Below are 16243 nucleotides of genomic sequence, written 5' to 3' on the forward strand. Positions count from 1 at the left end.
AACTGAGTAAAACAGAATTTCAGGAAACAAATATGCCTGTATTCAGGTCAAACAAGGTGGCGGTTGTGTGATGGTCTGGGGTTGCTCCTTCTGTAATTAATATAACCATGAGCTCTCTCTAGGAGAAAATCCTGGAGGAGAAAGTCCATCAGTTTCTGACATTAAGCTCAAGAACATTCGGGTACAGGACAGTGATCCCAAGGAAAACAGCAAGTCCACATCTGAAGGGCTGAAACACTTGATGGCAACTGTTACTGCCAAGTGTGGAACAAGCAAAGCAGATATCTGGTTTAGAAGGGAATCCCTTTCTCACATGGGGCCAGGTTGGTTTGGTTTCCTGAAGTGATCTCGCGTCTGTGTGGTTCTGTCAGCTGCCGAGGAATGGTTGTTCTTGATGCAGTACCACCTGAGGGATTGGAGACCACAGCTGTCCAGCTTAGGCTTTCTTCCTGGATGATTGTTCCCTCTAAATGTCTTTTTTAATCAAAAACTCATCCTTCAACAGCTATGACAACTTTAACTGAACAGCACATTATTGCATCGGCCAGACAGATGGGTGGCATCTAACTCGAACAAAGCAAAAACATTACCACTGATTTTATACCACAACAATATTCATACATTAGTCCCTCTGTGTTGCTTCTCTGAAACTGTTTTCATTTGATTTTTACCTGAATCCAACGAGGCTTGGGGAATCATTGGGTGTTTCTAGAGTTTGGTTCTCCTCAGCTGCTGTGACGGTCGGGTCTGGAGGACGGCGGGTCCGAAGATTAAAGGGGATTTCTTTTTTTATTTATTTGCTGCCAGCCTCCAGCTCCTCTCACTGTGACAGGGCTTTGAAGAGCAGAGGCTTTGATGGAAGGGAAATATAATTTCCAGGGGGTCTTGTGTTGCGAGTCTGTCCGTCCTCTCGAATCTGTCACATCAACCCGAGCAGAGTCCAAACTGAGAGGGCGACTCACATTTGTTTTTGCTGCTTTGCTGATAAAGAGGCAGAAAAAAGGACCATTAACACATGCTGATGTGTTTAAATCTGAGTAAGGATGAAGATCTTTAGGACATGTCAGTGGGATAGATTTATTATATTAGATGATTTATCTCCAAACACCACTGATAGCTTTCTCATCGAGAATGTTTAGCCTACTGAGATTAATAATACAATATTTAGTAATAATTTAAAGTTTGTGTTTGTAAATTATTGCTTTAAACTGATTCCACCCCCCAGTGAAATGATCTGTCTGAAACCTGTCAGGTTACTGGGTGAGGAGAAAATATTTGGATTTGCAGGAATCCGAAGTGAAGATCCACCACAAGATGGACATCTGTGGAGATCTGTTAATAGAAACAAAGCTGAAGGGCTCAGAGTTTCCACATTGTCGGCGATGCTGAAGTTCTGGGTGTGAGTTTGGAGACTAGTTGGATTTTAACACCTCAGTCACAACTCTGCGCAGGAGGTGGAGCGGGTTCAAAGACTGAAAATTAAACCAGATCATAAACCGACCCATTTATTATCGGGTGTAAACCAGTCAACAGTTTTTATTTTTTCTCTACCCTGTCCACCTGAAAACACTAACTTTATTCCTTCCTTCTGTTGATGGAACACCTGTACCTTGCAAACTGAATTTTGTGTCCTTCTGCTTGACTTCAGTGCATGTGGTTCTGCCCACCTGCTCAGGAAACCTGGGAGTATTCCTGGACACAGGTCTACACTTTTCAAAACACTTTAGTAATATCATAAAAACAACTATTTTCCAAATTGGGAAAATTGCCATGAAGGTCTCGACCATGTATCTTCTGAGCTCCAACCAACTGTAGCTTTCTCTTCCTGGAGCAAGGCTTGCAGCAGAAGGTTACAGGGGTTCTGGCTGTAGTTCCAGAATGTTTTCAGTCCCAATCTGTCCTAATCTGAGCTCAACATTAACCTGCATGTTTATTGTGACTGCTTATGTCTGCATGTTTTTCTCTGCAGGTTGAGCGGGAGATTGCCATTCTGAAACTCATCGAGCATCCCCACGTTCTGAAGCTCCACGATGTCTACGAAAACAAGAAATACCTGTAAGTTTAATTCCAATGGTTTATTTTACTGCTTATATCTAATTTTCTTTTACTGTGAAGTCTGAGATTTGTTTTCAGGCTGGAAAAAATAGATACAGAAGGCCAGAAACTGTAAATAAACTGTAAATCAAGTACTGATAAATCATTATGACCTGATTCCATCCCTCTGGTGTCTAGACCCACTAGTCCTTGCAGGGTTGCTGGGCAGGCTGGTGCCTATCTCAAGCGGTCATTGAGCGAGAGGGGGGGTCCACCCTGGACAGGTCACCAGTCCATCACAGGACAAACAACCTTAGACCTCAGTGGCATTTTACAGTATTCAGTTAACCTCACAGTCATATTTTTGGACTAAGGGAGGAAGCCGGAGTACCCGGAGAGAACCACACATGCACATGGAGAACATGCAAACTCCATGCAGAAAGACTCCATGCCGGGATTCAAACCACAGACCTTCTTGCTTATTACATGATTACTTTCTGAATTGAAGGTTGCTGTAAAAATCAAAGTGAAAAGAAAAAGCGAACATAGTTTTAGCTTGCAGCATGATGACAATAAAAAGGTAAACCTCAGTGTTTTACAGTTAAATAACATGTGGATTTAAAGTAGAGATGCACATTATATCGGCAATAACATCGGTAACGGTTCCATCAGTTAAACTGGGTCGAAATAAACCACCGATGTTTATTTCCATTTGTAACAGTTTGTGTTTCAGGAGGATTCAATTCAATTCAGTTTATTTATATAGCGCCAATTCACAACACATGTCGTCTCAGGGCGCCTCACGAAAGTCAGGGTTAGATCAGTTGTATTTCCCACAGGTTTATTAAAACCAATCTGAATTCTGAGAGGGAGACGTCACACTTAGACTGCTATACCTTGGAAACCCGTGTGTGTTGTCTCACTGGGGGCTGCATTACATTACATTTTATACCCCATGCTGCCATGCGGTACACATACACAATCATTCTGTCTCCCCAGCAACAGCATAAAAAACAGAGATATACGTCATTATTTAATTAAGAATTGTTTCCTACATGTGGATACAGACAGAAAAGACATGCAAGTCTTAACCTGGACTAATAAACACTCATTGTGTTATAATAATACAGGCTAGTCCCCAATAAATCTTAGTTTTAACTACTAATAATAAGGCCTTTATATTTCCACAGTAGTAAGGTGTTTTAAGATTTGAAAGCCTCACCTTAACTCCTCCAAATGCTATTTCTCTTTGGGGTCTTTGTCTGATTGCCCCTTTAGTTCCCCTACTTTGGGAACCAATGAGCAAAAGGTTTTAAAGGGTCATGTAGCTTTTACACCTCTAGACAAATGATTTTAAGTAGAATCAAGTGAAAAATGCATGAGTTGTAAAGGTCGCTGACCCCTGGGCTAGAAGAATGTTTGGAGGAGTCAAGGTGAGGCTTTCAAACCTAAGAACACTGTACATGCTTTCAGTCATGGCGGTGGTAGCATCATGGGTTGAGTCTTTTTCATTCTAGTGGTACCAGTGAAAAACAATACATCCAAACTCCTTGTTTCAGAATCATTGCGCTTGTGTGGCGTAAAAACTTTCTACCTTGGGAAAAAAAAAATGGTTCAGGAGAATCACTTTCATCCCTCTAAGTGATAAAAGAGTCTGAAACCTAAAGTTCAAAGGTCAACTATCAGTTAAACATTAACTAGCAAAGTAATTGAGCGGATAAAATATAATTTCTGTGTGGAGCGTTTAATAAAGACCAACCTGAGGAGTTTAACTGCGACATGAGGAGCAGTTTGTTCTCTTGTATTCTCATTAAAGCATGAATTGTTGCTCGTGTCTCCATCACTTCAACCTGTCGCCTGCAACAGCAGCTTTCCTGCATGTCCTTCTTTTATTGAGCACATTAATCTCATGCATGTTGCAGCTGCGCTCCAGCGGCAACGCTTGATGCGCTGCTCAATAATTGATAAAGCCGCCGCCGTCGAATGGAGCTGGAATTTGTTTTCTTAATGTTGCGAGGACAGCGACGGATGGTCATCATGGATGCAAACAGAAACTCTCGCTCACAAATCACAGTTGGCCCGGTTTCTAATTTAAATGGCTCTGACAGGTAAATGCTTGAGCGGGTTCTCTTAATCTGGTAATAAATCATGCGCAGGGATGTTGAGGCCGCAGGACAAACTGCTGGAGGCACGAGGAGGGATCAGAGATGTTCTTCAGATAAATCAGCGCAGGAGATAAAACATTTTAAACCACAAACACGCAAAGCTGCCAGAGTTGAGGATTTTCTCAGAGATTTACCTTCTACATCAATGTATGTTAGAGCCAACTACTCAAACATATGTTTTTGTTTGAAGGTTTTTCTGTCTCCAACAAGTTTATTAATATTGTTTTTATCAAACAAAAGTTGAATATACAAATAAACCAGCTACTTCGTTTAAAGTGCATATAGTTGTCTCATAGTGTTGAACAATAAAAGCCTAACAGCAACCATATCAAAGTAAAACAACTGAAAGCCAGGATAAGAGAAGCTCATTCAAATAAATAATAATGCAGAGTGAATAAAATCATGTTTCTTGTCCTGGATTTTTAAAAGCATCTTGGAAGTCTTCCTGTTGCTATTTCTGTAAAAATTGTAACAATTCTGTTATTTAGGAGCAATAACAAGCAAAGAGTGTCTCTCTCCATCAGTGTTTGGAAGTTCGACAGAAAATACAGGTGTGGGTTAACACAATGTCAAGGTGGAAAGACATTTGCCTAGGATGGTAGTACCTGCAGCATCTGTGATTCTTTACATTAGAAAGGACCTGAAAAGGTTTCATGTCTCTGACCTCCTTTTTTGCAGGTACCTGGTGCTAGAACACGTGTCCGGAGGTGAGCTTTTTGACTACTTGGTGAAGAAAGGCCGACTGACCCCCAAAGAGGCCAGAAAGTTCTTCAGACAGATCATCTCAGCGCTGGACTTCTGCCACAGCCACTCCATATGGTTTGTAGTCACAGACTCTGAAGTTTTAATCCTGTTTTTATCATGTTTTATTTTATCTGGTGAATTTTGCACCATCATCTGATAGAAAACACGATGTTGAGAGTCAGAAACAAGCCCGCTGATTCTGATGAGCTCTAAAGGCTCGTACAGTTCTTCTTTAGGTTCCTGGAGGCGTCTGATATATCTGTGCTGACTGACCACTGCAGCACCGAGTTTCTGTATGCAGACCATCTGCTTAATCAGACTCCAGGGAGAATCTACAGCCGGGTCCAAACATTGTGATTTTATAGACCCAACTGTGGTGCTTCTTCCAAGTGCCAAAGCTTTTCTCTTCCCACCATTGTCTTCGTGCACCTACAGCCCAGTCTGGGTTTAGTGTGTTGTGCATTCATTAGGGGGGAGAAGCAGATAAAAGTGCACAAACGGAGCATATTCTAAGAATATTCATATGCTGAGATGATTCCTGAAAACGTTGAAGTGTTTTCTCCATTTTGCTGGTTTCCTCTTCTCATCAGCTGATGCCAGGGGCAACTTTAGAGGTAGCTTCCCCTCTTGATCTCCTCTCAACTGGCTGACACCTTTAGTTCCTCCACTCCTGGCTGCAGCGCTCTGTATCTAAGTGCAATTGCACATCAAAGATGCATTGCACCAACTCTCGGCATTAGACGTCAAGTGTTTGGCTTTGAAGGACCCGATTTATTCCACACTGTTTTTTTTTTTTTTGGATGAACCACACAGAAAGAGTGAAGCTCCTCAACTGCAGGTTTTAATGCCCACACTGTTTTTGAATAAACTGGAAGTTTATTGTAAATGTTTGCAAAGAAACAGTTGCATTTAAAAAACCAGACCCTTTGGGTCACATTAGTACAAGCACAGACTGATTTCCTGCAGCTGTCAAAGTTTAATATTCACTTTATGTGAAGCTGTAAGAACATAGAAGAACAGAGATGACATGTTTGCAGTAAACACAGAATTGTAGAGCTTCTTCAGATTGGATGAAGAACCTGCTACAATCTCAGAATGTCCCTTTATTAACGAGAGATTTCTGCACCTCAATCATCAGTTTCAGCCTTGCTTTGGAGGAGGAACCATAAAAACCTACCAGCTGAATAATAACTGGGTGCATAAAAAGATGCAGGTGAAGCTTTTCTTTGCAGAATCTCAGTCCTGCAGCATTTGCCACAATGCTGCTTGCTTTGCATCCAGCAGATGAAGGAAAAACATGGGTGGGGGTGGGTTTATTGGTGCTTAGAGAGCAGGGATTGTTTTTTGTGACCCCATAGCACAGTCCTATTGTTTATAGCTAGTGCAGCAGTAGGACAGCTTGTCCAGTGTGGGCATGATAGAGTCGCAGCCTGTTATTAAGGCCATCCTAACAATAACCCAGCTCTGCTTTCATTTCACCAAGCCATGCCTGTGTACGTGGGGCCCACATCATAAATATGTTGTTGTCATCCCCAACCTGGACCAGCCAGGAACCGGATACACTGCCACCACTTTAATACACCAGCACCACCTAGCCATAGAGTTTTGGGCATGAATGAAACCCACCCTGTCTCTTCTCCCTGTCGTCCTGCAGCCACAGAGATCTGAAGCCCGAGAACTTGTTGTTAGATGAGAAGAACAACATCAGAATAGCGGATTTCGGCATGGCGTCTCTGCAGGTCGGGGACAGTCTGCTGGAGACCAGCTGTGGGTGAGTACTGTCCTGGCACCTCATTTTTACTGAGACGTTTTTTCCTTTAGTCTTTTCCTTAAAAATGTTTTTGTCCGTTGAGGTTTTTCTCAGTTTAAATGAGCTAAAGACTTTTTTCTAGTTAACAGCTGGCTCAGTGGTCACTGGGTCAGATGGTTGAAACTTGGACACAGTTGGGCGTTCCAGCAAGAAAATCACGCTAATCACACATCCACATCAGTGTAGGATAAAGCAGGCAAACATTAGATCTTTCCAGAACCCGTGATTTCATTTTGGACCCGGGATGAACCGACCAATTTAAATAAACTCCACCAATTCTGTCACTATTAGTGGACAAATATCAGCCAGAATTTGACCAAATATTATTGGAGGTGTATGTATATATTTGAGCCTGTAAGTATAATTTTGTGGATAAGAGAAAACTTCCATTAAATCCAATAATCTGGCCTGCATGCTTATTTGTTAGTGGGGGTTCTAAAAGCCCTGCAGGATGGGTAGCAGGTCCAACCAGTTAAGCTGTGCAGAGGTAACCGCAGGCACGTGGAACATGGAACAGCTAAAGCCCCGGTCCTCAGAAACGCCTCACAGAGCACGGGGGATCACAGCGTGGAGGCGTCAAACCAAAACCCTCATTATCATTTAAACAACAGCGCTGGACATGCAGCTGGAAACAAAGCAATTCCTTCTATTATCACGTGTTCACATCTTCTAATGCATGTTTCTTCTGTAATGCGTGTGTTTCTGAGACCTCGTTACAACTTGCAAGATCAGCTTTTAACTGAAGGACAGGCAGGGACACTTGAAGGGGCTTCTAAAGGCTCGTCACCGAGGCGCAGAATGTAACAAGCAACACTTTCCTTATCAGATTTCTGTAATTTGTCTGCGAAAACTGAACGGTATTACGGTTTTGTTGATCCCCAGAGGAACATAATCTCTCGTCTGAGTTTAGCCACTAGAGGTTCTCAGTGAGTCAAAAAGGTCACTTAACCTGCTTTAAAAAAAAGTGTGTTGGGATTTATTTATTTTAATTTTGTTAGGATTTCTAGTTACCTGCTGCTAAGAAGGATGATATCTAGTCTGTGAAGTGAAGTTGTGGATCAGCAGCAGGCAGGTTTGGTTTTTTTCCTGCAGGAACCAGAACTTTATCCCCATCAGACTGTCAGATGTCTTGTCCAGGACGCTCTGACAAGTTTTAGTCGTGTGATCTTCTTCTTCTTGTGACGTTAATGAAATTTCCCTAAACAAACAAGTGGAGTAGACTCCGGCAGGAAAGAGGAAAATTTGCTCGGCTGTAATTAGATTGTAGTTGGTGTGTTGTGAAGTGTCTGTGTTTGAGCGCTTCCAGCCGACCTGCTTCAACATCCATTTGCATAATTAGGAATGTCATAAGCAAAGATGAAGTGTCTGTGTTTACTCTGAGAGTTTCGACGCCACGCTGTTAGAGGAATCGTGCTCTTCGCTTCATTCGTTCTGATGAGGACCAGACTGAGGTTCTCTGCTGCGTTTTCATCATCTTGCAGACAGTCGCTGGAATAAGGGTCAGGAAAACTCTTCCTAATGCCTGCAGAACTCAGCTCCTGTTTTCTTCATTTTTTCTAAAAAATACAGCAACATATTAATGCAGTTTGTCAACGTTCTTCTGGAATGTCACAATAAAATATTGCTGTTAGCAAATAAATAGTTCTTGTAACTGTTTTCCAAATGCAGGCTGCAGGATGTTTGTTTCTTGTCCACTTTACCTTCACCTGAAAGCAGTTCAGATCAACAGCAACAACTCCAGACGTCAGCTCGCAGAGGATGGACATGAACTCTGTGCCCTTGTGTTGAAAAATAAACATAAAAAGATAACATTTACTCTGTAAAATGGGAAACAGTGAGGCTGTATGGAGAGCAGAGAGAAGGACATAAATAAAAGCATTTTAATGCACTGTAACATTTTAGAGCACATCTTCATAAGGCTTAAACATAGGTTTGTCCAAGTATATCCATGAACCAATCAGTAAAAACTGTTTCCAGGCTGGATTTCTTTAACAAATACATCTAGCTTTGGATTTTTATTGATTTATAAGCTTTTCAAGCAAAATACTCTGTCTTGATTGGCTGATGTCTGCAGTGGGCAACCAGTAGGAACAGCTGAATTTTCTGCGCCGCATCAGAAATCATTTTGTGTTTTAACCAAAAACAAATGTAACAATGCAGCAACTGTTTCATCTAGATCTGTAATCAGTTTATTTGTAAACCAGGGATGTACATCCCATAATCCTGCACTGCATCACTGTCGGACACCACATGGCCATACCCCCCTAGCAGCACAAACTGCAACAAGATGGAATTAATCATCGGTTGTTGAATATCCAGTTTTATCTATCGGACCAATATCGATGCTAATGCAGATAAATTGTGCACCCTGTTGGAAACCTGTGTTGTAGGAGATGAACTCCTCATCCTGCCTGTTCGTCACATTATTCCCATTTTCTCGTCTCCAGCTTTCTTTTTAAGCTGAGTCGGTGCCACTGTTGGATGGAGCTGATTTGTGTTCAGACCTTCTGACTACGAAACAATCCAAGATCCACCAGGCCATAACAAGTTTTACTTCTGTGTTCAGAGCTTCAGCTGCTCAACTCTTTCCTCCACTTGTTTTTGTGTAAACATGTTTCGTGCAGAGAATCCAGACTAACCTCCAGTTTGCCTCTGCTTTCAGATCTCCTCACTACGCCTGCCCGGAGGTGATCAGGGTGAGTGCTTTCTCTCCATTCCTGTCTTTTTATTCAGTAAGAGCTGCTCTTACATCACAGCTCTCTGCATTCACTGCGCTCTCCTTCTCCTCCTCTTCTTCATGTCGCCTCCAAACTGAAAAGCACTTTGTTTGGTTTTAACCAATATTTCTCCTTATGGATCTGAACAAACGTTCATAACTTCTGCAGAACTTTGGGTCTGATTGAACTTTATATTAGTTGGACATCAGTTTTCCATTTTTTAACTGCAAAATAATGTTAATCTCTCAAATTGTAAGTGACTTATTTCTATCCATGTCTGAGTTCTGTTCAGACCATTCCAGAATTTTTTATTTTTGATGGCTAAACAGAAGAATCAGACTCTGATCATTGTGTCTTATCCTCGCTTGCTTCATTCAGGGAGAGAAGTATGACGGGAGGAAAGCAGACGCGTGGAGCTGCGGGGTCATCCTGTTTGCACTTTTAGTAGTGAGTAACTCTGCAGCTGCTGCATGATCCGTCATCCAGACCGCCAGCAAACACACCAGATTACTGGAGTGGAAAACAGAATTTAAAAAGCTACTTTAATGAGCGACTAATGAGCTACTTCCTCTTGGTCACAGAGATGCATGTTAAAAAAAAAAAAGGCCTTAAACTATAAACCTAAAGTAGGAAATAATGGTTGGATTACATGTCAAAGAAATAAACCTATAATAATACAATTAAGAATATATATATTTATTTATTATTAATACAGTACATTTCCTTTCCGTAATACAATAATTTCATCTTGGATTCATCTACAGCACACTGATAGTTTGAATTGGTTTTCAGATCATTTATATATAATATAATATATATAGGGTGCACACGAAATACTAATTCGTTCCTACAAAATACTAATTCCTTCCCATTAAATATTAATTTGTGCACACAAAAAATGTATTTGTGCCCACAAAATATATATATGTCTACAAAATACTAATTCGTCCATATAAATTACGGTAAAACCAGACAAACGGCTTCCAAATAGCTTTTTTCTTCAGCCATACAGGAACCAGTGAGGCCCAGAGCTTAAAGGGCTGTGCCTATGCTCCTAGAATCTGGGTTTACAGTACAGAACCAACGTTCTATTTCGTATAGGCTTCGCCCTTTAAGGCTGTCGCTAGTGGGTTAAAGGCAAAGCAGGATGTAGTCTATGCCTCACTGGGTCCATCCAGACCACAACCTGAAGCATCTGCTCGCATGAGTGAAAAGAAAATCAGCCTTCTGAATGCGTAATTACACACTCCAAGCGTCCTGCGCATCACAATGAACAGAGAAGAATATCTCTGGTCAGGGAGAGGCTGAGATAACAGACCTGCTGCTGTAAATAGGAAAACGAAGGTTACGAACTGTAACAGTGTAACGATGAGCAGAGCAGGTCAAAAATCTCCAGGAGGAACGTGGAGACAGATCAGCAGCTGGATCATGCGTAATGATGCAGCAGAACAACCTTGTGTGCCACAGACAACACAGCAGAGGAGAATAACCTCTGTTCACATGGAGGCTTAATAAAATACAGCCACAGTGACAATAACATAATAAGTCACGAACCGTGGCTGATAATAAATATTATGGCACCTTGCGTCTGCCTGCAGGAAGGGTAACTCAATAACGAAATAACCTAAGAGTTCCCCCGGAACCACAGGAAGAGCCCTCAGCGTTCTCCTGCAAGGCTCGGTCAGGGGCGATTGCGCCAGCCACACCTGGCGCCGAACATGGACCAATGTAGAGAGCGTGCGTCCAAGCCCTGAGTCGACTGGTCCAAGGGAACCGACTCCAACGAAGAGGAGAGGCCCGACATCAGATGGGAGAGTGAGTTCCCTATACGGCCCATCCGGGCACCTGAGTTGTAGGCCCTACACAGCAAATCGTCCATGACACGGCATTGCGGTCGTGGACAACGGGCATTAGTCCTCAACGCCTCATCGGGAGGAACGATGAGGGAGGCAATGGCAGACTCTACAGGGGGGATGCAGCCCAACCCGAACTTGGGCGCCTCGTGCATGGCAGCCAGGGCCCTGCCATCCGCTGTCGGGCTGGAAAAGGCCCTTGTGTCCGTCCAGCAAGCATGCAGCTCCTGGACGTACTCTGCTGAGGGAGAAACAACAAAGGCGGCTTCGGCATCACGGCGCCTAAAGAAGGCGGTAGATGGAGCAGGCTGGGCCAGGGGAACGTCCAGCTGCAAACGGCCCAGAGCTGTTTTAATAGCTGCAGACACCGGTTCCCCTGCACCTCCCAGGGAGGCACCGGAACCCAAACCTGAGGTCCGGGAGCCCAATTCCGGAAAGGCCTCTCGAAAGAGGGTGCCCGAGGCCGCAACTGAAATAACATCATCCTCGCAATGCGAGGACCCGGCCTGATCAGGAGGGGAAGACTCACTGCGGCCACCATCCCCCCGGAGAGATTGAAGGAGGGCCTTCATCTGGGCCAGCTCCGTAGAAAGCTGGTCCACTCTAGAGGACAGTCCCGTGGGCCCTCGCCGCTTGGCTCTCCTCCCAGACGCCAAGGACACATCCTCAGCAGAGCGTCTCGTGGAGGCCGCACCCTGTCCAGGCGACTGAGGACAGCCGGGCCAACCGCACCACTTGGGACAGAACGCTGCAATTAGAGCAGGCATGATCTGAAAGCGCCTCCCTGAGATGGTCAACACCAAGGCAGGGAGGGCACATGTCATGACCGTCCTCCGGCTGTAGGGGAGCCAAACAGGACGCACAACAAAGATTGTCCATGACCCAGTGGACAGATGGGGTCGAGCGGGCAGAAAAAAGGCCGTCAAGACCCTGTTACAGCAACAAGCCGTAGAACTCAGCACGAGCAGAAACGCCACCGGCTGGTCGGACAAACAGGAATAAACAAAAGCGAGCAGTAAACTACTGCCGAAACTAAACGGACTCAGCACGAGCAGAAAACGCCACTGGCGAGCCAAATCAAAGTGAGCAGCAAACCACTGCCGAAGAAAGTGAATAGACTCAGCACGAGCAGAAAACGCTACCAACAAGTCAGACAATCAGGAATAGCAATGTATAAAGGAATGAACGGACTCGGCACGAGCAGAAAACGCTACCAACAAGTCAGACAATCAGGAATAGCAATGTATAAAGGAATGAACGGACTCGGCACGAGCAGAAAACGCTACCGGTGAGCCGAACAAACTTACCAGAAACCCTGGAAGAAAAGGCAGCTTGCGCAGCCTCTGGAGGGCATTCATCAACCTGCGTGTGAGAAGAAGGAAGGACTGGGTTCCCGGTGTCATGTGACTATATAGACTCACGTGAGCCACCGGTAGGTCACATGTGACCATGTTGTTATTAATTTCAGAAATTTCAGTGGAGCCTGATCTAAGGGCTCAAATGGGGCTTTAACCAGTGCGCGCAGGACGAGCGCTAAATCCCACTGAGGGACTAGAGGACGTGACACAGGTCTGTGTCTACGTACACCCCGCAGAAAACGCTTCATCAGCGGGTGGTTAAAAACCGTTCTGTCACCAAAACCCTCCTGACTGGAGGAAATAACTGCAGCATAAGTTTTAATGGTGCTGAAAGCTAAATTTCTGTTCATCAGCTGCTGGAGGAATGACAGCACGTGGCCTAATGGACATGAAAAAGGCTCCACGCCTTTCTCTGCACACCAGCGCTGAAAAGCTGTCCACTTTGTTGCGTATGACGCTTTGGTAGAGGCGCCCTGAATCGGGCGCACCACATCGTACGGGAGACCCAGCCTCTCTAAGCGCTCCCGTTCAGCGGCCAGACCCAGAGACGTTGACCTAACTCTGGGACGCTCCTGATCGCCCCTCCCGCCTGGAGGAGTGCATCCTCTCTCCACAGCAGTTGCCACCGGCGACTTGACACCAGCTGCCGCAGGCTCGGAAACCATGGCGCTCTTATGCGCTCGGGGGCTACGAGAATCACTGAGAGCTGTTCCTCTTGGACGTGGTCCAGGAGCCACGGGATCAACGGAACTGGAGGAAAAGTGTAAAGGAGCGTTTTCGGCCACGGGCTGTAAGCAAAGGCGTCCACTCCTAACGGTGGATCCTCCCGTGGGCAACTGGCATTGTGCGTTCTCCCGTGTGGCGAAAAGATCCACTGCTACTTTCCCAAATCTGCTCCAGATCTGAACAATCAGCTCAGGATGGAGACTCCAGTCCCCGGGACGAGGACCACCCCCCAACATGATGTCCACTCCTCTGTTCAAGACGCCGAGGATGTACACTGCTCTGATGGAGAGCAGGTTCATGCGCGCCCAGCACAGCAGCCGTCTGGAAATGTTTAGCAGCTGAGCCCAGCGCACACCTCCCTGGCGATTTAGGTAGGCTGCTGCCACTCTGTTGTCTGTGTGGATCAGAACATGCTGATCCCACAGCAGAGGAGCAAAATGCTGTGTCACCTTCCACACTGTGAGAAGCTCCAGCACGTTAATGTGGAGAGACATGTGGTCTGGCCACTGTGCTCCCACCGCCCGAGACTGACACGTTCCTCCTGACAGGGATGGTCTGTGAACACTGAGACGTGTGACGCAGGTCTGCTGAGGGGAACTCCTCTGACAGGATGCGGGGTTTTCCCCAGTGGGCCAGGTCGGGTCCCACTGAAGGAGGGACTGAGATCATCCGCCTCTTCTGACGCACAGGATCTATGTCACTACACTGTGAGGTTTGACATGGCGGAGAAGCGCTGACAGCGCGTCTGCTCTCGGCTGTGAGATCCGGGCTCTCATTGTGGCTGAGTTTAACTCTACCCCCAGATAAACGATCATCCGGGATGGGAAAACAGAACTTTTTTGCCAGTTTATGGAAGACCCCAGGACTGTCAGATGTGCGGCCAGCGCCTTTGTCTGTACCGCCGCTTCCTCTCTGGACCGAGCCAGCAAAAGCAGGTCGTCCAGATAAAAGAGGATCCTCATCCATGCCGAGCACAACGGCTGCAACGCCGTCTCCACCCATCTGGAGAACGTGCGTGGGGCGAGAGAGTAACCGAACGGCAGGCGGTTGTATTGATATGAGATCCCCTGATAAGCGAAACGCAGATATTTGCGGTGTTTCGGGATGATGGGGATGTGAAAATAAGCATCCTTCAGATCTATGGGGGTGAACCAGTCGTTCTGGCGAACGTTTTCCATCACCTGTCTGACCTGTCAGCATGTGGAAATGTCTCTCCATGATCGCTTTGTTGAACATGGGACAGATCGAGAATCGGTCTCATTCCTCCTGTTTTCTTGGGAACCAGAAAATATCGAGAATAAAACCCCGTGTTTTCCTCCCCGTGAGGAACCCTGGAAATGACGTTTTTTATCAGGAGTTCCTGCAGTTCTGACATGAGAACGGAGCTCTGCTCCGGGGAGGACAGGACTGTCTCCAAAATCCCTCTGAACGGTGGGGGGTATGACAGGAACTACAGCGTGTAACCTCTGTCTGTCCATCCACCTGTACAGGGAACATACGCGCCGCCACTCTGAGTGATGCTCTGAGAGCGGGCGCGCATTTATCTGTGGTGCCATGGTGCTCATGGATACAAGCCAGGCTAGAGCCCCTACCGCCGTTACCCGATTTGAATTCTGATCGGAGGTAACCCATGGGGGGCTCTGATTGGAAGGGCTGTAACCAATCTCACCAGGGGAATCTTCACCCAAGCTCGCAGCTTGGTGTTGAGCTGGGGCATCACTGGTGCGCCGCTTCGTAGGGAGCTGCTGTTGCCCATCCTCTGTGATCTCACCCACTGACAGCTGGGGAGGACAGGAGGGAGAAAGCAGCGAGCACGGCTCTACCGGAGCAGCATAGGATTCTCTCGTGGAGTCATGCCTGAAAACTGTGAGATTGTGGGGCCTCTTAAACGGCTGTTTAAAAGGGTCCGTCTCATTTGGAGTGGAGGATGTGTGTGAGGAAAGCACAGCGAGATCGTACGAGCCGGAATAAACCAGAAACTTGCTCTTAGAGAAAATTCCGTATTTAATCATCAGTTTTACACACTCCAGTAACTCCCTCTTAAAATCCTCGGGAAAGGAGGAGGAGAGCCGAAGCCACATCTGTCGCTGTAGCAGCGTCTGCCAGGCAGCGATGCGGGAGGAGCACATAGCCGATGCCGCACAGAGGTTAAGGAAGGTTTCCGCAAAATTGCAGAATTCCTCCACATCTTCCGGTGGCAGCTCCATCTCCCGAGCCTTCTTGGAGATGGAGTAGGCTAAGAAGGTGTTGTTCGTCGCCGCAGCGACCTGAGCGGCACACTGGTGAGAGCGATCTGTCAGCCTGGCCGTGATTTGATCGCTGGGGGAGGGGGGCACAGGCCGCCGCCCGACGCGCCGGGCCCACCTAACCCCAAAAACTCCCGACAGACTGGGCTCCAATGCAGGAACTGGGGGAAACCCCTGATCCATCAGGGACTCCACCCTCATGATGGGTGTGAAGGTGGAGAACGGTGCCTTCAACTGAAGCGGCTCGCCCGCCGCTCCCGATAGGTAAGCGGTAACCGCAGGGAAACGGGGCCCAACCAGATCTCGGCGAGTTGGATGAGCTGGGGCGAATTTTCCCGCCAGGTTATCAGTTGGATGCTTGGCTGAAGGCGCGGGAACAGGGACACCTTTAGCATTAGCTAATTTAGCGATGATATCCGGCAGCACGCTAACAAGTGCGCCCATCGCCGGAAAAGGGGTGGTCGCCGACATTGGGAGGCCCTATAAGTGCTACTATGCTGTCGCTGAAGAAAAAATGGGAACCGTTTGTCCAGTCTCACCGTAATTTATACGGACCGGGGTGGTGCCCACACAGCAAGTGGGCGTGGACT

At 46.2% G+C, this 16243-nt stretch overlaps 1 protein-coding gene across 5 annotated transcripts in view; it reads left to right on the forward strand.

The window, feature by feature from the left end:
* LOC124866497 (serine/threonine-protein kinase BRSK2-like) overlaps nt 1–16243 on the forward strand; it is a 156035-nt gene that overhangs the window by 102123 nt on the left and 37669 nt on the right. For all 5 annotated transcript variants that reach the window (XM_047362295.1, XM_047362296.1, XM_047362297.1 and 2 more), the window contains exons 3-7: nt 1970–2055; nt 4878–5018; nt 6598–6714; nt 9416–9449; nt 9849–9917. In XM_047362295.1, the coding sequence (XP_047218251.1) occupies nt 1970–2055; nt 4878–5018; nt 6598–6714; nt 9416–9449; nt 9849–9917 (447 nt within the window). The remainder of the gene's footprint in view (nt 1–1969; nt 2056–4877; nt 5019–6597; nt 6715–9415; nt 9450–9848; nt 9918–16243) is intronic.

The sequence above is a fragment of the Girardinichthys multiradiatus genome, chromosome 4, assembly GCF_021462225.1.
Source record: "Girardinichthys multiradiatus isolate DD_20200921_A chromosome 4, DD_fGirMul_XY1, whole genome shotgun sequence".
Taxonomy (NCBI): Eukaryota; Metazoa; Chordata; class Actinopteri; order Cyprinodontiformes; family Goodeidae; genus Girardinichthys; species Girardinichthys multiradiatus.